This window comes from Macrobrachium nipponense, chromosome 22 (assembly GCF_015104395.2).
Source record: "Macrobrachium nipponense isolate FS-2020 chromosome 22, ASM1510439v2, whole genome shotgun sequence".
Taxonomy (NCBI): Eukaryota; Metazoa; Arthropoda; class Malacostraca; order Decapoda; family Palaemonidae; genus Macrobrachium; species Macrobrachium nipponense.
Window position 1 is genome coordinate 55752845 of NC_087213.1, and position 26450 is coordinate 55779294.

Sequence of the window (26450 nt, forward strand, 5' to 3'; positions counted from 1 at the left end):
ATTAGAAACAAGGATCGTATCATAGCTTCAAGTTTTTATGAAAGCAAATTATGCCGCGTTTATTTCCCCTCCATTAATATAAACGGTGTATAAAATCAGGTTGGGGATCCTTACACAAACCACAACAGACGACACGTTGTCTTTTTATGGTGTCCCTGTCCGTGGCCATGTGAATCACCAGATGGAGAGTGGAGACTTATTTTCTGCCTTTGTTTTCGTATATCCATTGATGTGTTGATTATGAGGCGATGAACCAACCTGTAAAGTAATAATTACACAAAATGACTACGGCATATTGTGGAAATAGAAGAACAAAGATCTACGGCTGCTGAACTATCGAGAGTCCACTTCACCCACCGACTGGTGAGTGGATTTTGCTTCGAGAAAGCATTTTGAGTTTTGCTGCTTTTGCGTAATTAATGACATGAAGGTAGAAATATAGCTTAGGCCTGGGATGCTATGCTGAACAGGTGAAATAGGCCTAGGTAAAGACTTGAGACTTGTTAAGGTCTAGAATAAATTAAACATCAACCAGCAGTAAACGACACTTTATTTATTTATTTTTGTTTTCCCGGCAGTGATTAAGCACGAGAGAGAGAGAGAGAGAGAATACTAACTGTAGGCCTATAATCGCCAGGATCGTATCGACGTTGTTATATTTTGTCGTACCACTTTTGCTGGCCAATCGTGATTGATTGAATCAGTGGCACTGAAATTTCAGTATTATTACAGTAGGTTTCTTGAGGAGAGAGAGAGAGAGAGAGAATGGGGGATACTAACTGTAGGCGTATATCGCCATGGTTGTATCTACGTTATTAATTTGTCTTACCAATTTGCTGGCCAATCGTGATTGATTGAATCTGTGGCACTGTAATTTCAAGGCTAGTTTATTACAGTTTATGTTCATAAGTAATCTATTAATTGGATATGTTTCCAAGTGCGTCGGTTCGTGCTAAAAGCTCACCTTTCCATCTTGGAGCCAACTGGCTTAGGCCTAGCTTGCTATGCAAACAGGCCTATTTGGTTGAATAAGGTGAAATAGGCCTAAAGACTTTTGGTAATGGAACGACGGGTGATCTGGAACAGATTAAACGTGGTTTTCTAGAATAATGTGATCTTTGGGGCCCATATATATATATATATATATATAATATATATATATATATATATATATATATAACATATATATATATATATATATATAATGTTTTGAATGGATTTTTTTTATTGGTCTCTATACTTGACTTTTTTACAGGTTTGGAATTACTTCTGTGAAACCCGTAACGCCGTTCAGAACACTAGTCGTCTGAAATATTGACACTGGATTCACATTACATATATAAGGCCTATTTGATTTACTTTTAATCACTGTATTTACTTTTAATCATTATACTCTCTAGTTTGGTCTGTCAGTAATAACGTGACCTCAGTCTAGTGACATCGGGGTAATTACCTCAGTTGTTCAGTCAGTGTTCAGTTTCCGTCTTTGTAGTTTGGGCAGAGTCCTGGAGGCCTCATTAAACCCCCACCCCCACTCCGCCCCTCCTCTTTCACATTGCTACGCTGACATAGGCTCTCGTTTTTCCCAGTTCTAGGTTTTGCCCGCCCTATCAGTCGTCATTTAAAATTATCCCCAGCTGACTTCTGGAATTGATTTTCGACAACACCCACCACCGTACCGCGGCACACCATTATATCCTGCGCTGGGTGAAGACAATGCCCGCACATAATATCCACGCTTACGTTTGGCAGATACGTCGAGCAATATTTGCGTTCTGTGGTACTACTGATCGCTGGTTCACAACTTCACGTTTTGAAATCGGAAATTGTGGTCCAAATTGATGACTTGGGAGAAAAATCGTACTTCGAGAGGAAAGTAGAAAGTCTCGAGCTGTTGCTCTCGACGGGCCCTGGCTCCTGACTATGTCTATCCTGGGTTACAGGACTATGTTATAAGTACTTTTTCGGTAAGGTGGTCGCGCTACTGTAGAGGCCGGTCATTCGGGAAGGTGGTCGCGCTACGGTAGTTTGCATGGGAACAGGCTTATTCGGACGTGGGCTGATTCGGACCATGTACTGGCTCATTCGGACCTTTATCCTGGCTTTTTCGGACCTTCATATGATTGGCCGATTTTTATGCAGTTTTACCTCCTGAACAAGAATTTTAAGTAATATTTATTCGGACGACTGTAATTAACCCCCAGGGGCTCGTACTAAACACGGCGAAATACATTTGACGCCCCAATTCCTGGTGGCTTTCGTATTCGCGGGGACGAACGATGCGGAATGCTTATATAGAAATACCCATTGCTATAATATAATAATATTAGTAGTATGGGTCCGAATCAAACTAGCAAATGGTCCTAATCAGCCAAGATTAAGGTCCGAATCAGCCAAGATTAAGGTCCGAATCTGGTCCGAATCAGCCAAGGTCCGAAAAAGCCTGCATCCGTTTGCTTAATAATAATAATGATGATAATGGCGTTACTTAGACTAGTGAAATGGTCGGTGGTAGCTACACCACATGGTCAAATATCACTAGACCAAGAACGCTCGCACACCATTGGCTGTATTTATTGCATTCTTTGGGGTCTGGTGAGTGTCAATAGACCAGATGAGACCAAGCCAACAGAATATGGATATATATCCAAGGTCCTTTAAATATACTCTGAGTATATTTGAAGGACCCAGGATCTATCTACGGGGTGGTTCTCCCCAAAGGTAGTATATAGGTTTAGCAATGCAAACTTTTTTTTTTCTTTTTACAAACTGTCAACTAAACTTTACTGAAGCCAATCCTTATCGCTCAACCACTCACTGGCTTTTTCATTGAGAAAGAGCATGTGCTGGCATAAGGCTAGCTCAGTCTACAATAACAAGAAAAACAGCAACAAAAACTGGACGGCTCAGTCAGGCTGGGACAGGTGCGTCTGTCGCACACCTGTCTAGGATAGCACGTGTACAAGTGAAGAGCATGAAAACGTCCATAAGTAGTACATACTTAATCTCTCTCTCTCTCTCTCTCTCTCTCTCTCTCGCTTCCCCCCCCCTCCCCCTCCCTCTCCCTCCGTCCTCTCGTCTCGTCTCTCTCCTTCTCTCCTCTCTCTCTCTCTCTAAAATTGATACTATTAATCCCACAGTAACCTGTTAGACTCTTTAGACCAGCTCTCGTTTATCAGCTGACATAACAATAGGCACCTTGTGGCGCAAGGAACACACACTCTCCTCTCTCTCTCTCTCTCTCTCTCTCTCTCTCTTTCAGTTGACATAACAATGGATGTTGTGACACCTCGTAGCGCTAGTAACATCAAGTTGTCACATTTAGCGGAATTATTAATACGAGCGACGACGATAAGACCACGAAATACCGGATTGCTGCCAAGGTCACCGTAGACCGATAAGCTCGTATCGGTTGAGCGTTGCCCTTGGGGTTCTTTGTGCGTCTGTGTCGTTGTTATCTCCTCTCTCGTTTTGTGTGTCACTGGAGAGAAAGGGAGAGAGTGCGCTGCCCGAGGCATTTTCCATTTTACGTAATAAGGATTTTCCTTCTTTTTGTATTTGGGATATTATATCATATATCTTGAGAGAGAGAGAATTTATTTTTGAAGTTATCGTAGTAGGGATTTCCCTTCTTTTAGATTTGGAATATTATATCATATCTGACAGAGAGAGAGAGAGAGAGAGAGAGAGAGAGAGAGAGAGAGAGAGAGAGAGAAGAGAGAGAGAGAGAATTGTTTTTGGAAGTTTTCGAAATATCTTAGAGAGAGAGAAAGATAATTTTTGTTTAATATTTCGTATTAAGGATTTTCCTTCTTTTTTATCCGGCAGTGATAAAGCACGAGAAAGAGTTAAGGTTTTCTTGAGAGAGAGAGAGAATTCTTTTGGAAGTTTTCTTAATAAGGATTTTAAATCTTAGAGAGAGAGAGAGAGATGCCTTTGGAATTTTTTGTTATGAGAATTTTAATTTTTTTGATATTTTTTTGGCATTTTTCGTAATAAGGATGTTCCTTTTAGATTTGGGATATATCTTATACCTTAGAGAGAGGAGAGAGAGAGAGAGAGAGAGAGATTTTTTATTTAAATTTTTCGTAATAAGGATTTTCCTTCTTTTAGATTTGGGATATTATATCTTATATCTTGAGAGAGAGAGAGAGAGAGAATTCTTTTGGAATTTTTCTTAATAAGGATTTTAAATCTTAGAGAGAGAGAGAGAGAGAGAGAGAGAGAGAGAGAGAGAGAGAGAGAGAGAGAGAGAGAGATGCCTTTGGAATTTTTTGTTATGAGAATTTTAATTTTTTGATATTTTTTTGGCTTTTTTCGTAATAAGGATGTTCTTTTTAGATTTGGGATATATCTTATACCTTAGAGAGAGAGAGAGAGAGAGAGAGTTTTTTATTTAAATTTTTCGTAATAAGGATTTTCCTTCTTTTAGATTTGGGATATTATATCTTATATCTTGAGAGAGAGAGAGAGAGAGAGAGAGAATTCTTTTGGAAGTTGTCTTAATAAGGATTTTAAATCTTACAGAGAGAGAGAGGAGAGAGGAAGGTTTTGAGGGGGGAGACTCCAGAGAAGGAGGAGGAGACAGAGAGAGAAAGAAGGAAAAGGGAGAGGAGAGAGAGAGAGAGCGAGAGATAAGGGCGAGAGTAGTACGAGAGAATATGAGAGAGATGATGCCTTTGGAATTTTTTGGTTCATGAGAATTTTAATTTTTTTTTTATATATTTTTTTGGCATTTTTCGTAATAAGGATGTTCCTTTTAGATTTGGGATATATCTTATACCTTAGAGAGAGAGAGAGAGAGAGAGATTATTTATTTAAATTTTTCGTAATAAGGATTTTCCTTCTTTTAGAATTGGGATATTATATCTTATATCTTGAGAGAGAGAGAGAGAGAGAGAGAGAGAGAGAGAAGATGCCTTTGGAATTTTTTATGAGAATTTTAATTTGTTTCATATGTGGGATGTAACGAGAGAGAGAGAGAGAGAGAGAGAGAGAGAGAGAGAGAGAGTCTGTCTGATTATTTTCTTTTAAAGAATTTGCTGCCATTTACTTATTTATTTATATGTTTATATGTTTTTACTTTTATTTATTTTCTTTTAATTGCAATGTTTTGCAAAATAAAAGATGATTTCAAATTAGTTATTTATTTTCTTTGAATTGCAATGTTTTGCAAAATAAAAGATGATTTCAAATTGGTTATTTATTTTCTTTTAATTGCAATGTTTTGCAAAATAAAAGATGATTTCAAATTAGTTATTTATTTTCTTTTAATTGCAATGTTTTGCAAAATAAAAGATGATTTCAAATTAGTTACTTATTTTCTTTTAATTGCAATGTTTTGCAAAATAAAAAATGATTTCAAATTATATGACGATGATAATGTCTAAGATCATATAAGAGAGAGAGAGAGAGAGAGCTTGCGCGCCAACATCCGTGCCGTAACTTTCGACGCCCTGCAAATCGATCCAAGCGCTTGCCACGATTGGCCGAGAGAGCAGCTACCCCCACCCACCGTACAGTAGGGGTGAGGGCGGGGGGGAAGGGGAAGCTTTAGGGGATAGGGAAAGAGAGGGGGGGGGTGTTAGAGAGGGTGTATATTTTGCGCCAGGTTGTCAAAACATCAACAAGATTCTTCAGGAAAAGGTGCATGACACTTCATATACCCCCTCCTTCACCCTCTTCCCCTCGCCTCTCTCTCATGCAATTGCATCGTTGGCACCATGCTCTCTCTCTCTCTCTCTCTCTCTCTCTCTCTCTCTCTCTCTCTCTACTTTTTTTTAAGGAGAGAAACGTATTTAGTAAAATACCGACTGCATAAAGTAAATGCTATTGGGAGTCTGAAACCCTGGTTTGGATGCTGGGTAGGGGGAGTTAGAAGGGTTAAAGTGGGGCTAAGGGGAGGTGGGATCTGAAACGAAAAGGGTGTTGGGGAGGGGGGGGGGAATGGGATGTAAGGGATAGGGTAGGGATAGTACCAGGTTGGAATCTCAAAATTCGAGGCACACGTGGGTTGCTTTGGGCTGCAGCGACCTGCCGAGCGTAGACATACACAAACACACACACACACACAAACACACATTCACGCCCTTGCCCCGCCATAACATACATAACATTCTGAGAGACGCACACACACACACCGGGCGAGCGAGCGAGCGAACGCTGAGATCCCCAGGGCGTACACTGAGTTCACGCGAATGAGGGTTTGACTAGACTCTGACGCCGGCGCAGGAGAGACGGCGACATGCACAGCAGCAGCAGCAGCAGTGTGACACACACGCACACACACATACACGCACATACTCACACACACACACGCGGCCTTCCCGACGCACGTGTGGAGAGGCAGGACGCATTCTAACCCGCGCTGCTTCGGAGTCGAGGCACTGCTCAAAGCGGCCTCAACCTCCGCTCACTGACACTCTGTGACTTAGACTGTCATCATCTAGTACTACTACTACTACGACGACGACGACTCCCCGCCGCCGTTGTTGCCGCCACCGCAGTCGTTCTCCTCCTACGACGACTAGACGACCACGACGCTCGTGAGCGAGCGGGTGTCACAACGAGTTTTCTTAAAAAGACTCCCCTCTGGCGAAGAAGGAGAGAGCGCGCGCGAAAACTTGGTGCTTCTTGAAACTGTCATCGTATTTGTAAAACGTTTCGACGAAAGCGGACAAAAATTGTTTACGAAAATTTTTTTTTAGAAAAACAAAACAAAAAAAAAATCGCAAAATCATCTCCTCATCGCTGGACTTTGGCAGGATATACTTCCGTCTCTGAATTTTTTTGTTGTTTGTGCTTTTGGATTTGAACTTTGTACGCGAAAATAATCCTTTTTTATATAGATACTTTGTATACTTCAGTGTGAACATTTTTATATACTTAGCATATTTCGAAGAACACAAAAGAGTATTTTTCAAGTGCTTACACAGTTCCCCTCGCTGACCAGGTAGTACCAGCAGAGACTGAGAGTTGCTCCCCTGGCATTTTTGCACTCTCGCAAGCACTCGTCAGTTCACTCACGCACGCACGCAAGCAAGCAAGTCTTGCGTGGTTGAGTGTCTTGTGTGTGTGTCTTGTGTCAGTGTGTCCTTCCTGAGGTGGACAGACAGAAGCGTGAAAGACCAACAACAGCATTTCTTAACAACAGCGACAGCATAGGAGGACCTTGGCAGAGTATCGGGTGTCCCACTTCAATCTCCCCTCCCCACCTCCTTCCTTCCTTCCTCCTCCCCCTAATACACACACGCACACACACTCGACGTCTCCTGAGTCTCTGCCGCTGCTTCCCCCAAGCACTCACTCCAACCACCTGACTGACTGACTTCGCGGTCCTCGCGTGGCGGAGTCTCTCTCTCCCGTCTGTGTGTCAGTGCCAGAGGTTTCGGTGCCTGCCCGAAGACAGACAGAGTGAGAGAGTGTGTTTTGTGCTCGGTGTCCCTGTTCCTCGTCAATGGTGTACCTGTGCTCTTGCAAGACACTCGGGAAAGGCGTACCCTTCGCGATCGTCCTGAAGGTGCCGCGTGAGAATCCAGGTGGAGGGGACAGTAATAGTTTGATAGCAACAACAAAAGCCACCACCACCACAACAACAACTTAGTCGTTGTCATGTGGTGTTAAGGAAAGTGGATTACTCGGTGTGTGAGTGTGTGAGGTTATGCATCATACGTTACGGAAGTTTTGAAAAAGGAAAAGGAAGGAGGAAAAGACAAGGAAGAAAGAACTGTAACAATAATAGCAACAGACGCTGATAAGAACGATTGGACTTCTTTTTTTCTGTCTGTGTGTGCAGAGTTCAAGGTCACCACACGGCGTGAGCAGTGCCCTTGTTCGTTCGTTTGTGTGTGTTTGGGAGAGCTCTCAGAGTAGTGAGAGAGAGAGAGAGAGAGAGAGAGAGAGAGATAGAGATAAACACACACACAGGGAGAGAATTATTAAGGGCAGGAGTAGTTAAGGAGTGACCTTGATCCTGAAGGTGACACTGTTGACAAGCTGACAACACAGAGCAAGAAAGAGAGCGAGAGAGAAAGAGAAAGAGAGAGAGACCTTGTCGACGACTTCTCAGTCTGTTTCCTGTGAGATGAACTCTGTGCCCTAATTGAAGTGACTGTGAAAGAGACATACAGACTTTTTTGGGGCCATTTTTATACGATTCGTCTTTTTTGTACGTGTGATTTTTTACATATGCAACTGAATGTGTAGCTTTTAAGGACGCCCTACAATAGCCTTAAGGTCCGGAGCCGCCGAAGGGAAGCTCCGTGAGTATCAACTTTTCTACTTAGATGTTCGAAGAAGAAGAAGGAGAAGTAGCAGCACCTCCTCCTCGTGATCTCGTGCTTGAGTGTTTGTTTGTGTGTGTGTTTTTTATACTCGTCGTCGCACAGCAGTGCAACAGCGTCGTCAGTGAACGGGAGTAGGACGACCCTCCTCCTCCTCCTCCTCTGCCTTCCTACCTCGAGAGTCCTCCTCGAGGATCATCATCGTTCGTCGTGTCCCCCGGAAGCGACGGTAGCATGAAGATGAGCGAGCAGGCCGTGTGCGAGCCCTACGTGTCTTCCTCCTCAGTGACCGAATCCGAAGAGAGCCCCATGTTCCCCTCGCAGGAGTACAAGGCCTACCCCTCCTACCACATGGAACACCCCCAGGCGACCTACCTCGCCTCCGACGAGGCCGCCGTCAACGACAGCAGAGAGGCCAAGCCTCCTCTCCCCCCACCACCTCCTCCTCCTCCTCCGCCCTCGATGGGCGGCGAGGTGTCCACCTGCGGTTACTCAGGGACGTGGCCGCCGCCGCCGCAGCAGCAGCAGCAGATACGAGAGGACGTACCTGAGAGGATTGACCACTACGACGTCAAGCCCGAGATCGACATCAAACACGAGGAGCCCCTGGCCTACGAAATGCAGCGCCAACAGCATCTCCAACAGCAGCAGCAGCAGCAGCAGCACCATCATCCCCAGCAGCAGCAGCAACACCTGCAGCAGCAGCAGCAGCGTCACCACCAGCCACAACAGCAGCAGCAGCAGCATCACCATCAGCCCCAGCAGGAACCCCCCCAGCTGGAGCGAAGGACAGGTGTGATTCGGTGCGTGGATAATAGTATGCCGCCGCCCGACGGCGTGTGTTACGACCCCAGGTCTAGGAGGCCCTCCGGCGGGTTCGTCAGGCCCATGGACGGCCTTCGGCCCGGCGACATCTTCAAGAGCCCCCACAGCGGCGGCAGGTACAAAGACTTACGTCGCTCCCACGACCCGCCCCCTCCTCCTCCGCCGCCACCGTCAGGAGCCTCTGCAGCATCAGCCTCCCGGTCCGATCACAACGCCCCTCCTGACCTGAGCCCTCACGGTGACCCTGGCAGGGCGTCGTCGCAGTGCCCGCCTCCTAATTCTCCCTCTCCTTCTTCCTCCTCCTCGGCGCCCGCCGGCGGAGGCGGCAAGACGAAGTCCTCCGGGAAGAAGGAACGCAACAAGAAGGAGGAGATCGAGGACGTCTCCAGCTCCATTCCTGACCTAGGTAAGGATCCGAACATGTTTTGTACCTGTCTGCTCTCCTGCCATTGTCCGAATCTTAGCTTTAGGTTTAACAGAGTCTTAGATACTTTTCAGTGGGTGGAATTGCCGCTTCTAAGGCCCCGTGGTGTATGGGATGGGCCCCCAAGAGATGATCTTTTGGCAATTAGCGTGACTCTATACGTAGATCATTCGTAGATCATTTTTAGACGCACTCGTGTCTTATGTTACATTAACACGTGTACAAGTGTTTTAAAATTTTGCATGCGTTGACGCACGTAAAATTAAAATAATATGTACGCACATTTATCTTATGCTAGCACTATTATTGTTACTATTTTTTTGGTTGTACTATTTGTTTGGTTGAATGCCTTATGAATTAGAGGGCCATACTTTATAATAAGCTTAGAGTAAGTTCATTTCCCCATATTTTAATCTGTTATATTTTATCACGTTAACAATGAATTAGTGCTGTAAGCGAAAGACATGTTTTGCATTTTGTGTGTTCCTATGGTAAATAAGTTCTAGATTCACGGTTATAAGATTTGCATATAAATTATTTAGTATTTTCCTTTTTACGTTGTAAATGTTTGATAGTTTTTCTTTATTCATTTTATTTTCATTCTATATTACGTTGAATAAAGATAATTCTGGGTTGCATGCACATGCACTATACATATAATATATATAAAATTATATATATAAATATATATATATATATATATATATATATACATAGATTATGATATACTATATATATATTTTTTAATATTATATATATATATATAGATATATATATATATATATATATATATATATATATAGAGGTATGTAATCTTCATGAAAAAATGAAATTTTGAAAAATCAGGCCAATCACGGCTGAAACATTATCTTCGGTTTAAGATTTAAAAAGAAAAAAAATCATCTTGAGCTATCATTGACGCCCAATTCGTTTCGTGCTGACGGTAATGACTTGAAGCTTCAATGATAATAATAATAATAATAATAATAATAATAATAATAATAATAATAATAATAATAATTTGGGATGTGCAAAGTGGATACAGTACACACTTTATCTAGATAAACGAGATAAAATTATTATAAATTTCAAACAGGCAGTATTCACACAGTTGCCGCGGTAGTGGCAAAAAACAGTAATCATAGTACTGGTTAATGACAGTACTGTAATATCGAGAATAATAGTAGAAATATTAAAAAAGATGACAGTTAGAAACTTATTAGGTTAAATCGCCTTAGGTATTTATTTTAAAGAATTCTGCATTATACGTATTTTTAAACTGTGTTCTTCAAGCTTCGGTAAATAACAGAGAATCCATTTTTCACGGTGATTTTAATTTCCGCTGATGAAGACAGGGGGCTCAGCCCCCCATATATATTCATTTAGTTTTTTTTAGTATTTTTGTCAAGGGGAGAATGATGTTACCCGAACTTGTCATTTCGTGTTTTTTTTTCTAACTTTTTTTGGTTGACGGGGTATTTTAATTTTTTATCTTTTGTATTATATATTTTTTTTATTAATTCATAGATTATTTTATTTATTAATTCTTATTATTTATTAATTAAATTTTATTTATTTGAAGGCAGGTGTCGGTCGATACACAGAATGGAAGTTCGACAAGTTGCTAATAATAATAATAATAATAATAATAATAATAATAATAATAATAATAACACCTTTTAATTACTGATTGAAATAATATTGATATTGCTACGCGAAATTCGGCGTTCTGCAAGAGTCAGGTCCAAGAATAGTATCACTGTACGCGCGCCGCTTATAAATATAATCATGCGCGCACGCGCGCGCGAGTGCGTGCATGCGTGCGTGCGTGCGTTCTCCCGCCGAAAATATTAGGCCCACATGCTCTCTGCAGCTTCAAGCGGCGGCTCGCGGGCGGTTGTTGCCAGGCTGAGGCGCCGAGAGAGAGAGAGAGAGAGAGAGAGAGAGAGAGAGAGAGAGAGGCTGGACGTTATCTGGCGTTACGAAATTCATTCATTCTGCCAGTTTCTCTCTTTTGCGCTCTTTTTCCAGTGCCGTCGATTTGAAGGGTTCTTCTATAGAGAGAGAGAGAGAGAGAGAGAGAGAGAGAGAGAGAGAGAGAGGGGTTGCTTTTTCTCAAGATGCCGTCTGCCGTGTTTGGTTGCAGAGGCTCCATAGCGTAGAAAAAAAAAAAAAAAAAAAGAATAGGTCTATTTATTCCTCAGCGGGTCCTGAGCGGTCTCGTAGTACTAGTGCCTTTAGCGGGCAGAAAACGGTCTGGTAGTAACTTTTGTTCTTTCGTTTCAGGGTCGCGATATTCGAAGGGTTTTCTGTGATGGGTTTATAAATGCCTTGAGTTTTTTTTAAATACCTTTAGTAATTGACACGAAATGTGTCCAACTTATTTTCGTTTTCTCTCGGGGAACGTCTTCGGGAAAGTACACCTGGTGGGGAAAAAGAAAGCCGTTTTGCGCCGTTTGTCGTCGCCACTTGAACGCAACCTTTATTGGCCAGTGTAGCGATGGTGCCCCTCTTTTCCTCTTCCTCTTTCTTACGTAACGACTCTTCAACTTAACCCATTCCACTCCTACTTCCTCCCTCCCCCTCCCATAGCCAAACACGAACACGCCTGCCCCTCTCCCCACCCCTCTAAGCACCGCGGGCACCAGCTATGGTTGCCTAACTAGTTTGCAGTGTTTGTTGTTGGTCTGCTCCGGTGACACAACACCGAGAAGACGGTTTTTTCTTTATTTATTGTAATGTTTTGCTTGTCTTTGTTATTTACAACACGAAATCCTTTGTTTTATTTAGTCATTTATTTGATTTAGTAAACATTTACACATGCCGTTAAGTACTTGTACGATTCGTCTGAAGTCGGCCTAAAGTTCGTAAGTTCATCTAGATCAGGGGAAAGAAATTGTTCACTTCCGTCTCGAGATTACGTTTAACATTTGATAGATCACAAGGACGCTCACTTTCTCAGAATTGATTCCTTGCAATTCAGGCAACGCAATGCTGCATCAGAAAAGGTGAGAAGTGGGTATTATTATGGTTATTATTATAACTAGAAGTTGGTACTAGTTGGTACTACTCAGTGGCTGGCCGGTACACCCCAACCTGTGGTATTGTGTGACCGTGAATCTCTTAGACTTTGGTTTACCTAGTTAGGGTTTACACACACGCACACACACACACACATGTATGTATTCTTGTAGCATGTTTATGATACAGCAAACGGCCATGGATTTCATCCATGAATATTTATACAATCATGTCACCGGTAATAGATTTATCGTATGAATATGTATACAGATACACAGCTGGCAATGGATTCGATTGTATATTTATACAAATATGCAGATTTCCATCCGATCTGGTCGTATGATTATTCATGAAGCCACGAATGTATATATATACACGACGGAGGGGATACGAAAATAAAGGTTAGTTCATATTGTGACAGCATTGGTGGTGATTCTGAATTTTAACTCAAGGTCGTATTGACGGATGCCCCAGGGGATTATCATTCTCTCTCTCTCTCTCTCTCTCTCTCTCTCTCTCTCTCGTTATATATGTATATATATTATGTAAAAACACACACATATCTTTGTATATATTATATATATGTGTGTGTAGAATCTATTGGTCATTTTCACCAGATACATGTGAAATTATAATAGCTACAATGCCCCTCTTAACTTCTCAAATGCTTTGCTCTCTTTGTATACACTTTTCACTACAAAGCCTTGAGCTCCAACTTCGAAGAAATTTTGATGAAATCACGATGTCCGGTAACGGGAAACGAACCCACGATACCATAATCACGGCAAGGTCACTTTGCCAACACAAGCGTATCCAAAAAAGAGCAAAGAATTTGAGAAGTTAGGAGGGCATTGGGGCTATTACAATTTCAGACACACATTATATATATATATATATATATATATATATATATATATATATATATATATATATATATATATATATATATATATATATATATATATATATACACACCATTTTGTGCCTTTATGAATATCATATATTGTTAAATAGTTATTGTTTAAAACAGTTAAACAGTTCTTGCAAGTGAGGAGTATAGCCTAATGCGTTGTTGGGGTCGCTGTTCTCGAATGGGTCACCTCCTCCTCCTTATTTTAATTTCTCAAAATAGTAGTATTTGACATCCACTTGAGCTGTTGATTTTGATGGAAGGTATTTTTCGTGGGTATGGTCCCACACCTCCAACCAACCACCCTCCTCCCACCCGTCCGCCGCCCGCACCAGACAGCCAGGGTCTGTGGTATCTCTGTCATCCCCTCCCCTTCATCCTCCACCTCCCCCCTCCCCCTCCTCCCGGCTTTTATATATATATATATATATATATATATATATATATATATATATATATATATATATATATTAAATTGGACCAAGGACGTCCGTAGGTATTTTATATCAAGACATCGATGGAGATAAGTGTCTCAACGTAATTCTATTGATCGATTATGTATGATAATCTTATTTATTTTTTATAATAAATCGATCATTTAATTGCATGTTATCTTTGTGCTTTAAATCAAAGATGCAGGATCCAGTTTTATTATTTGTTTGGGTAGGGTAAGTTGACCTCTTCATTACTAATGCAGGAGAATGATAAATTATGCTTTCAGAATGAGAATATCACGAAATAACGATAATAAAGGATGAGAGAGAGAGAGAGAGAGAGAGAGAGAGAGAGAGAGAGAGAGAGACCTCACATCGCGATAATCCTTTTTTCAACTTAACTGAGGAGTCAGCCAAGGCCAAGTTATACTGAAGAACTCGAGTACTACTTACTCCACGCCCTTTGTATGGAAGAAAAGCAGCCGGTTCTTTGCTCCGTGTGTGTAGCTCATTTTAACAGTTTGGTTCTTCTCTCTCTCTCTCTCTCTCTCTCTCTCTCTCTCTCTCTCTCTCATTGTCTTGCTTGTCTCGTCATATTTCAGGTTCTGGTTGGATGTCTATTATACATTTTTGTATACCCGCACACACACACACACACACACAGAGGTATTTGGTCTTAAAGGTAAAAAAATGGTTAATGTGATATCTTATATTTGTGTTCCTGAGAGAGAGAGAGAGAGAGAGAGAGAGAGAGAGAGAGAGGTGTGCTGCGAAAATAAAATGAAATCCAGTCGTTCTGTAGCGATGTTTGCAATACCAGGACCCCATTCAGATCGGGGCCTATAGTAGGAAGAGCTGGTAGGTGGTGGGGGCGTGGGGGGGGGAGGGAAGGAGGGGACGGGGAGGAATTTTTACCTCTTCGGCGCCTCCGTCAGGAGGGGAAGAAATAAGCAACTCCTTGGGGCTCGTAGTAGGGCAGGTCAAAGACCGATCGGGGATACAACCCCCCCCCCCCCTCCTCTCTCTCTCTCTCTCTCTCTCTCACACACAAACCTTCCTTAACCGCGGGATCGATACCGTCTGCCACACCGGCGGCGAAGGCCGCCTCCCCCTCCCCCTGCCATTTCTGTGGACCAAAGGCGGCCAAGGTTATATATATATCACCGGGGGAGGTGTGAGTGTGTGTCGGAGGTACGAGTCATTCGGTCATCGTTGGACGTGGCAGACGAAGGAAGGAAATGCCCCTCCTGTCGGGGTCACTGGAGGCTGCTGCTGCGCCCCAAGACGTCAGTTCCCGCCCGCGGAGTCCCGCCGAGAGGTTTTCAGCGGGAGTGATTCACGCTTCCCGCCCGTCGTGACGTCACATTGGCAGCAGCAGCAGCAGCGGTTGCTGCTGCTGCTGCTTCGCTATGGAGGCCAAGGTTACTGTAGCAGCCCTACCTCCTCCTCCTCCTCCTCCTCCTCCTCCTGCCAGAGGCACGAAGATTCACTCACACACAATCTCTCTCTCTCTCTCTCTCTCTCTCTCTCTCTCTCTGTCGTCTTTCGAGATCTTGCTTTCATTCTGTAATACACTCCCCTCGCGGTGAGAACGTTGCCACTACCCCTCGTCCACGCTCCCCTTCCCCTTCCCCTTCCCATTCCCTTCCCCTCACACATGCTCCTCCTCCCCCCACCTCGGCACTCCTTTCAAGACCCGCTCATATATATATACAAAGCAGAGGCGAGGTTTTTCTTCTTCTTCTTCTTCTTATTCCTAACTTTCTCGTTATTTTCTTGTGTGTGCGTTCGAGGGGGAGAGGGTGGGTGGTAGGGAGGGAGGGGGATGATGATGATGATGAGGGGAAGGGACTAAAAGACAGACAGACAGCCGCTCCTTTTCTCTCTCTCTCTCTCTCAGGTATATTGGTGTAACAGGTATCTCCCAGCGGGCCCTAACCGGTTTTCTAGGCCAAGTTCAACCTCCGCGAGTATAGCCCGCGTTGGCTCTTTGTAGGAGGAGGAAGAGGAGGAGGAGGAGGAGGAGGAGGAGAATGAAAGAGAGTGGGGGATGGAGAGGGGGAGGATACAAACTCGACCCAAGGAACGTGAGCAAAACATTGGCGATTCTCGGACGAAAATAACCCATTTTTGAAATGGGGGATTGTTTTCGGACGCCATATTCTTCTTGTGTAACTTTATTTTCCTTCGTCTTGTATCTTTTTCGTGTCTTTCTTTTTCGTTGACCTCGTTAAGTGGGGAGAAGGAAAATGTGAGCACAAAGGAAGAGAGAGAGAGAGAGAGAGAGAAATGGGTCTTCCTCAGAGTTCGGAGACACTGTCTCTCCATTCTGGAGAAATGAAATGTCCCCAGAATTACGGAGAAGATACCAACGGCCAGAGGGTGGAGCTTGTTTGCGTAACCCTTGACTTGTTGCTGTTGGCTTTTGACTAAATATATTGAAGTACACGCTTTGTTCTATATACTATGATTTCTTTGTTCACAAGACGTTGAATGACCCTAGGTTAACTTGGGTTGACCCAGGTTAAGTTAAGTTGACCTGGGTTGGTCCAGGTTTAGTTAGGTTGACCCAGGTTTAGTTTGGTTGATTTGTGTTGACCTAGGTTGACCAAGGATTAATTGGTTTGGCCTGGTTTGACCTAGGTTTAGTTAGTTTGACCTGGTTTGACCTAGGTTGAGTTAGGTTGACTTGGTTTGGTCCAGCTTTAGTTAGATTGACTTGAGCTGACCTAGGTTGAGTTAGGTTGACCTGGGTTTTGCTAGACTGACCTGGGTTGACCCAGGTTTAGCTTGCAGGTATTGTCTTTCCGTCTCAGAAGTGTAAAATGACCTGAGGATTAAACCATTGGTGCAGTTATGAATATTGTTCATGAATTTATATATTTTTTTTATCTGCATTTTATGAGAATTTTATTTTACAGGAATTTGAATGCTCGTTCATTTTGACTACTACTACTACTACTACTACTACTACTACTACTACTACTACTTACTTCTTCTTCTTCTTCTTCTTCTTCTTCTTCTTCTTCTTCTTCGTCTACTACTTCTATTAATAATAATAATATAATGGAACGTTTTACGATTGTTAATCCTTGACTTTATTAAGTCTTCTTTATTTCCCTTTATCACGAGTTGCTAAATGACTCCAGGTCTTCAACGCCCCTTCCTCCCCCCCGCCCTCACACCCACACTCCTCCTCCACCCGAAAAAGACCTTAGAGCAGACACACATACACACACACATACACATACACAAATCAAAGCCGAAGAAACAGGTTTTTGGTTTTTCCTCGGCTGTCGACTTGTTTATCGCCGCTCCGTCTCGCCTCTCGTTTGATTTTAACGGGGAGAGAGAGAGAGAGAGAGAGAGAGAGAGAGAGAGAGAGAGAGAGAGAGAAGAGAGAGAGGAATCTCACTGCTATTATTATTATTATAATTATAATTATTATTCATTATTATTATTATTATTATTATTATTATATTATTATTATTATTATTATGATTATTTATTAATTATTATATTATTATTAATTATTATTATATTATTATTATTATTATTATTATTATTATTATTATTATTCCTTGCCAGCGAGAGAATTTCTGAAAGGAATGCTTTCCATGCTCCAGTGCCGAGCTTTGCCAACGTGCACGCCAAACAGCGCCTCAGTTGATTGATCGGTATGGTCTTGGCCTGCCACCTCAGTGGCCGCGAGTTCGATTCTCGGGCATTCCACTGAGGGGTTAGAGATGTGTATTTCTGGTGATAGAAGTTCACTTTCGACGTGGTTCGGAAGTCACGTAAAGCCGTTGGTCCCGTTGCTGAATAACCACTGGTGGTTCCATGCAACGTAAAAACACCATACAAACAAACAAACAAACAAACGTCAACGTATGCGTTACAGCATTCGTGAAATACGTTTTTAAAATCTTGGTAATGGATGAGTCCCACGCTGATATGTCGTCACTTCTATGCCGGGCTTTGAACAATCCTCTATCGTATCACGTCTTAAAAGTGTAAAAAAAAAAAAAATGTATTATAACTTTCTTCCCTCTGGCATTTATAAAACGCTTCTGTTTTTTATCATTTTACTCTCCCCAAGGGGCCATTGACTAGAAATTCAAGCTTGAAGAAAATATGAAGGTGTTCATTTGAAGGGAAAGAAGGTAATAGGAAATAAAATAGAGGGAGCATGTTATTAGAAAAAAATATATAAAAATTTAAAAATTATTGATGTTGATTGATCATTATATATCATATATATTATATATAATATATATATAGATATAATATATATATATATTTTCGTTAAAATGGGAGTTGGATATAGTACGTCGTGTTCCCGAGGAAATCAATTCAAATCACTCTAAGCGGAAAGCAATGTTTTACGAAACGATAACCTGTCGATAAACTTAACGATGCCTTCCAGTGGGTCACACACGACTTGACCTTGTGTTCTACGCGACCTCATTCCACGGTAGAATGACCTATTTTCTCAGCAACCTATAACCACGGTGATTGTGACGTTATGATCTGAAGAAAAAAAAAATTGAATCCCAGAGAGAATTTGCAACTTTGATTCCCAGCCATGGAGATAGTAAGATCACTACTTTAGAATAAAAGTTAAAACTTTATTTCCACTCACTAAGAAAATAAGATATACTAACTTAGAATAACTAAAATAACCCCGTAGATAATGTTCTATCTTAATTCCCAGTCATTAAGAAAAGATATATGAGCTTCAATGGAAATGTATATGCTCTCTTAATTCTCAGTCAGTAAATAAAATATACTTTTATAAACCCGTGGGGGGTGGAGGGTGGGGAGGGGGTTGGCGGTAGTGTCATCAGTGCACCACATGCGGTGCATTACTTAAGGTTCTTTACAGCGCCTCTTCCTTAAGCCCCTAGCTGCAGCCCCTTTCGTTCCTTTTACTGTACCTCCGTTCATGATCTCTTTCGACTTACTTTCCACCCTCTCTTTTTTTACTGTCAATTTCCTTTTCAGCGATGAATGTCCTCATGGGTTCCAGCGCTTGGCCTTTGGCCTAGATTCTGAATTGCATTCTATTCTCGTGTCCCTAGAGAGGAGGCCTTTTACATTCCTTGTTCTCCTCTACCTCTGGTGCAGTGCCATGACTAAGGCATTCGTTGGACTACCCAGCATCAACAGCAGGAGTAGTAGCAGAAGAGAGAGAGAGAGAGAGAGAGAGAGAGAGAGAGAGAGAGAGAGAGAGAGAGAGAGAGAGGCAGGCCGGCCTGTGCCGTTTGATACTGCTTCTGCCTGGAAGCACACTACATTTCTGAACAGGTCCTCTTGAAGCGGGTCTGTAGATGGTGATGTTTTTCATATTTTTTGTGGGTGTTTTGGTCCCGGGGGGGGAGGGTGGGGAGGGGGGCGGGGGGGCCGGAGGCCCGAGCGTCTTTGGAAGAAGCTTTCACGCTTCCGTAGCCGCATTGTGCCGTATTTATTTATTTTTTTTCATTCTTCCTGATCACTGAAATGTACGTAGATTCCGACTGCAGCGCTGAATGACCTTGACAGGTCCCAGCGCTTGGGCTATGCCTTAAATTCCATGATCAATTAATCAATCAATCCAAGTTGCGTAAAACTTCCAGACAGCGTAAGAACTTTTATTCGCCAATTTTATAAGAGGATATTTATATACAGTCTACTTTTGAGATTTGACGTCGCGTTCAGACTTCCGATTCAGCGTTTAAAAAAAAAATCAAACCATTCTTCTAAAAAAATAAAACTTTCCATCCTTCAATAAAACCCAGACAACTAATAAGGATTCATCCCCGATTAGGAGCGTATAGATTTTGACAAATCTGTTAGACAGACGAACTGGTGGAACTACCATCACTACTACTACTACTACTACTGTTACTACTACTACTACTACTGCTATTATTATTATATTATTATTATTATTATTATTATTATTATTATATTGACTGAAAAATCTTTTTGACGTCTTGCAAACAAGAGTGATTTCATTGCTTGATGTGTGTTCATGCTGTTGTGACGTATGCAAGCAACCACGCCGCTATCAGTGCTTTTTGTAATTTTTATGAATTGCGTTCAAGGATACGGAAGTTTCCTGATAAAGAATGAAAGCTTTGGTCGCTATCAGTGTGACCTTATCGGCTATCGCCATGAATAGGGAGGGCGATTGGTTCGTGCTACTTTTCAAGTGAGTGTAATGTGGGGGGTGGGGCGGTTGCAAAGTAGGTTAAGTCCCGAAGCTGTTATTCATTTACTGATTAGTGATACATATTTATTATTGGTTCTAGGCGAGAAGGTTATTATTCTTTGTTCGAAGAAATAATAAAAAAAAGTTGATTTATTGTCAGAAAAAAGACAAACTATAGAATTTTTGTCAAGAGAAAAAAAATTGATTTTTTTTTTGGCAGAAGAAAAGAAACATCTGAACATTTTGTCAGAAGGAAATAGAGGCAATTGAGTTTTTGACAGATAAAAGATTTTTTGTCGGAAAAAAATCTGTTTTTGTCAGGAAAAAATTAGATGTTTTGTCTGAAAATATATATTTTTTGGCAGAAAAAAGATTATTTGTCAGAAAAATTCAAATTTTTGTCAGAGAAACTATTGATTATTTGTCAGAAAAAACATTGTTTTTCTTTCTGTCAGTAAAAAAGTTGAATTTTGTCAGAAGAGAATAGAAAACAATTGATTTTATATGATTTGTTTTTATTGTTGTTGTAGGTTAAGTTGGCCGTATGCCAGCAGAGGCTCTTGGTCCCAGATTAACCCTTGAACGGGCACTTCGCTCAAATAATTAATTAGATATACATATTAATCACATATGAAGCTTTAATTATATACATTTTTGTACCTTCTGATTCTTGAGGTCTGTCATTATAACCTTCAAAATCACCGTAACAGCAAATGGTTGGGGTGGGGGGATGTGGGGTAGGGGAGGGAGGGAGGAGGGGCGAGTAGATCCAGCCATTTCCCGGCTCCAGAGAGGGAGGAGGATGGGAGTGGGGGGTTGGTTTGTTTTGGGGGGTGGATGGGTGTTGCAAGTACCTAACTAGGTCAATGGCTTGTACCCTCTTTTCTTCTTATTCCCCTCACGACTTCCCCCTCCTCCCCCTCTCCGTTCCGTCTCATTCCCCCCCCCCCTCTCTCTCTCTCTCTCTCCGTGTCAGAAAGCGCCTTGCTTTGATATTCAATAATGCATCGCCATGCAATGTTTTGGGTCTGCCGTTGGTTCCGCTGACAGGATTCTCAAATGTGTGTGAAGGTCTTTTCTTTTTCTCACTCGTATTAGGCTCTCTCTTTCTCTCTCTCTCTCTCTCTCTCTCTCTCCAAGTCAATTTATCGATAGCGTGTTATATTCGGAGTTTAATATTGTCTTTCTCTCTTTAATAATAATAATAATAATAATAATAATATAATAATAATAATAGAAATACATGGACGCGTTAATGCCATTTTTCACTCGGGCCATAGCGACAGGACACTCCTCGGTTCCCGTAGTACGTGAGCTGATTGTCGACGCTCCTAAATAGCGCCGTTGGGTTAATAAGTATGCTAATATGGCGATACACGTACTCCTTTAACCTTCGTCAAATTCTGTCGTCCTGTTGAACGTGGCGGTGTCTCCACTGGTGCCCCAATTTCATAGATTCAATTTTGATTTTACTTTGGAGCGGTTAAAAAATAGGCCTAGTATAGTGGTGGCTTCTCCACCAGTCCTATTTCATATTTTCAATCTGTATTTTACTTTGGAGCGTTTAAAAGTATTTCTAGTACGGTGATGGCTTCTCCATCAGTCCCATTTTATATTTCCAACTTGTATTTTACTTTAGACCGTTAACAAATAGGCCTAGTAAGGTGATAGCTTCTCCACCATTCCTCCAATTTCATATTTTCAGTGTGTATTTACTTTAGCCCTTTAAAAAAATTAGGCCCAGTAAGGTGGTGGCGATTTTACCAGTGCCCCAATTCATATTCTAAATGTGTACTTTACTTTGGATCGTTAAAAAAAATAGGCATAATATGGTGGTGGCTTTTCCACCATTTCTCTAATGTCATATTTTCGACCCATATTTTATATAGAGCATTAAGAAAATTAGACCTAGTAAGGTGGTGACGTTTTTACCAGTGCTCCAGTTCCATTTACTTTCAACTTGTATTTACTTTAGCTCTTAAAAAAATAGGCCTGGTAAGGTGCTGGCGTTTTTACCAGTCTCCAATTTCAGAATTTCAACTTGTAATCACAGGAGCTCTATATTTTTGGAAAGAAAATTAGACCTAGTTCTACCAGTGCTCGTCCAACGTCTTGTTTTCAACTCCTAACTTCCATAAACTTTGATTCTTTGAAAGAAATACCTACGTAGATTCTCCCCTGTCATTCGTTACGGGCGAAACCTTCGGCATTCGTGACCAGCCTCTGGAAGTATTAAAGTATTCTCTCTACAAATACGACTTAACGTTATTATGAATGTTCGGCAGGCACAGAGGGGAGAAGCCACATGGCGGGACGGCGGCGGGGTGGCGTCGGTAAGGTCGATACTACCCTCAGAACTCCACGTGAAAGTGAGCTTTGTTTACGCACGCTTCGCCCTACTTTTTTTTTTTCTTTTTTGTATTCCTTTTAACTGGCTCGGTGTTGAGGAGGTAATGGAAATAGTGGGAAAAGACCTTGGGGAGCGAATTCAGACAGAATTCGGTTATCGAAGTTGATTAATCACAGCTTACGGGCTGTAAACGAAGACTTCTCGTTTCTCGGTCACGAATAATGAAAGGGTTGCACTCCCTGCTTTTAAGTGCTGGCCCCCCTCCTCGTATTTTGTTCGATTTGCTCAAGTTCTTTGTGAGGAGTGTACTATTTTTACATAGTGGCTCTCCCACCCCTTCTCTCTCTCTCGCTCTCTCTCTCTCTCTCTCTCTCTCTCTCTCTCGATTACAATGGATTCTTTAAGTTCCCTTGTTTCATTGTTGGTCTACTGTATCACTTCTCTCTCGGATTGTGCTAAGGACTAAGCTTGATACGGGCAGGAAACTCGCTGTTTCTCTCTCTCTCTCTCTCTCTCTCTCTCTCTCTCTCTCTGGTTATTGTGAATTGTTGTAAGTTCCCTCATTTCAAAGGGTTGGAACTTGGTCTACCTAAAGTATCATCGTTCATCGGATTGTTCTTAGGCCTATACTTGATATGGGCAGCAAGCTCGCTGTTTCTATATAGCTTGCCACCTCTTTAAAATAGTACTACTTTAGTATATTTTGGCTGAATCTGTGTGTCTGGTATCTGCTACACTGCTGGATTTCTGGTCTGTGGAACATTGGTGCACCTGTATCTCCTCTGTATTGCATTGGGATACTACTAGAGTTCAGTAACTTACTTGACTGTAGGCGCTGGGGACTGTGGCCAACTTGCCATGAAATTCGGGCTGGGGCTATGGAGAATTGCTTTGTTTTAGCTTATGTTAGCTACAGCTGCACAGTTGCAAGACAGTTGCACTCCTGCAGTATCCTGGATATATAATACTCCAGGTGAATACTGTCCAGGTTAAGCAGCCAAGCTGGAATCTTCAAAATATCAAAACTTTGTAACAAGACACTTATAAACATACATATTCCAGCAGATATCTTTATGTTCTTGTGTTAACTAACATAAATGAGTGTGTAACTTTTGTGATTTTTTTATTATCACATTTCTATGCATTAAAGTTGAGTGCCTTCCTTATTTTCAGTCCCTTCCCATCCACTTTCTATCACTTCTTCCTTTATCTTCATCGCCTCTCCACCTCTTCCTACCCCTTCCCACATCCCTTGTCCTATCCCTTCCATTATCACGGAACCTGCAAGTTCATCATAAACTCCTCCCTCTCTCCCCACCCCTCTTCCCTTACCTTCCAGTGACGTCACAAACGAAATGACAATGAGCAGTTCGGTGGACTGTTAAACAGTTCTTGCCACGCACCACCCCCACCCACCTCCCTCCCACCCCATCCGTCATCGTCAAAGTTTTCGTGCAAGAAATGGCAACTGTCCCTCCCCCACCCCCCTCTCTCTCACTAGATATATATATATATATATATATATATATATATATATATATATATATATATATATATATATATATATATATATATATATATATTATATATATATATATATATATATATCGAGGAGGCCGGCAAGTTCAAGGTCCTCTCCCCTCTTTCATGGTGACCCTGTTTTGAGCCTGGTTGCAAACTCCTTCATTTATTGGTCCCGTGGCCGTTATTGGCGTGAAGTGTGTGTGTGTGTGTGTGTGTGTAGCCTGCTGCTACCCTACCTCCCTAGTACCAACCTACCTACATACCTGCCCTGTGTATGGCATGTGATTGATTTGCACTCGCTCGTCGCCTCTTTTCGCCAGAGTTTTGCTTTTTTCGGTTTTAATTGAAGTGGTTCTGTAAGACTGGCTGGATGGCTCTCTCTCTCTCTCTCTCTCTCTCTCTCTCTCTCTCTCTCTCTCTCTCTCTGAGTGGCTTGTTTGTCTGACTGGCTTATTTCTCTGAATGCCCTGTCTTCCTGTCTTGATTAACCGACTGTTTGCCTGAATGCCTGTCTGTATTTCTGAGTGGCATAATTGTCTGAATGCCCTGTCTTTCTTCCTGTCTGATTGGCTGACTATCTGACTGGATAACTAACTGTCTTCCTTACAAGAAAACATTGAGATGGCTCTGTCTGTCCGCCCTCAGATCTTAAAAACTACTGAGGCTAGAGGGCAGCAAATTGTTATTTTGATCGTCTACCCCCCAATCATCAAACGTACCAAATTGAAGCCCTCAAGCTTCAGTAGCTTTTTTTTTTTTCTTTTTTAATTTAAGGTTTACCCAACACTATAGGACAGCCACACCTGGCCGTGGCTCATGCAGCATTTTACGCTGTACAGAAAACTCCTCGGTGCATTTTCCACTTGTTTTCTCTTGTCTGTGTGGCTGTTTTCGCCCTGACTGTCTGTCAGTTTTCCATCGGTTCGTCTTACTCTCAGTTTCCCACCGGTCCGTCTGCCTGTCAGTTGCTTCCTCCAAATTTCCTGACTTGCAGAGGGATCTCAGTGCCACTGGAATTATTCAGGGTCGATCTGAAGCCGTCGGTCAACAGTCAGTCAGTCAAGCAGTCAGTCAATCTTGCCCAACTGCCGTGTGAGCTCTGTGGCGGAATCGCCCTCGTCGTACAGAATAACGAAATTATTTTTGGGCTCCCGATTGAGCGCGTGGCGCTGCGACCTTTTACGCCCTCCCCCCTTCCTCGCCATCCCCTTCCCCTCCTACCCTCTTCCCCCGGCCCCCTTCCCCCCCTCAATGCTGGCGATTGTATGGTTATTTTTTTTCAAGGGACGTTCGGCTCTGTTTCCGCATGGAGAGATGTTCGTGTGTTTGTGTGTGTCTGTGTCTCTATTTTTTTATTTCCGTCTGTGTGGATTCTCCTTTAAACGGATGTTGCCTGGTTGATTGGTGGCCTAAAGGGGATCTTATTTTAAGCGAAGAGTCTGCTTTCACGTATATATATATATATATATATATATATATATATATATATATATATATATATATATATATATATGTGTGTGTGTGTGTGTGTATATATACATATATATATATATATATATATATATATATTATATATATATATATATATGTCGGTTTTATATATACGTACGTATATAAATGCATGTATTACATATATTATACATATAAATACGGAATACAGCTCTCTCTCTCTCTCTCTCTCTCTCTCTCTCTCTTTGCTACACGCAGAATTACTTCTTGCAAAAGCACGGCACAACAACAAAGCGATCTAGGTCACGTCAATCAGTCTTCTTCTTCTTCTTCTTCTTCTTCTTTTTCATTTTAACCGAGTCTGTCGAAGACGTCACCAAGGTTCATTGATCACATATATTCCAAGGTCGACCTTCAGCGCGCTACACGGACACACGTCCACACACACACTCTGGTAGAAGCCTGCTAACGCTTCTGTGTCATGGCTCTCTCTCTCTCTCTCTCTCTCTCTCTCTCTCTCTCTCTTCGTTATGTTGTGCACCTGTTTCGCTTTTTTCCAGTTTAATATGCACCCTATGTTGTTTTCATGGTTTTGCCCCCGTAAAATTCTCTCTCTCTCTCTCTCTCTCTTCGCGTTCTGTCTTCATGCATTTTCTTCTGCCTATTTTGTTCTTTTCCTTTACACCATTCTTGTTATTTCCATCCTCCTCCTATTCCTTCTCCTTTTCCTTCTTCTTTTCTCCTCTTCCTCCTCCTATTCCTTCTCCCTTTTCTCCTCCTCCTCCTCGTCCTCCTCCTATTCCTTCTCCTTTTTCTCCTCCTCCTCCTATTCCTTCTCTTATTCCTTTTTCTTTTTCTTCTCCTCCTCCTCCTCCTATTCAGTATCCTATTCCTTTTCCTCTTCCTCCACCTTTGTGTCCTCTTTCTCCTCCTCCTCCTCCTATTCCTTCTACTTTTTCTCTTCCTCCTCCCCCTCCTATTCCTTCTCCTATTTATACTCCTTTTTCTCCTTTTTCTCTTCTTCCTCCTATTCCTTCT

The 26450-nt window shown here is 42.0% G+C and overlaps 1 protein-coding gene across 1 annotated transcript in view; it reads left to right on the forward strand.

Moving 5' to 3' along the window:
• Window positions 1-6385: 6385 nt before the first annotated feature.
• Window positions 6386-26450, forward strand: part of LOC135198699 (nuclear hormone receptor E75-like) — a 371243-nt gene continuing 351178 nt past the window's right edge. The window contains exon 1 of the mRNA XM_064226534.1: window positions 6386-9513. Within this exon, the coding sequence (XP_064082604.1) occupies window positions 8517-9513 (997 nt within the window). The 5' untranslated portion in view covers window positions 6386-8516. The remainder of the gene's footprint in view (window positions 9514-26450) is intronic.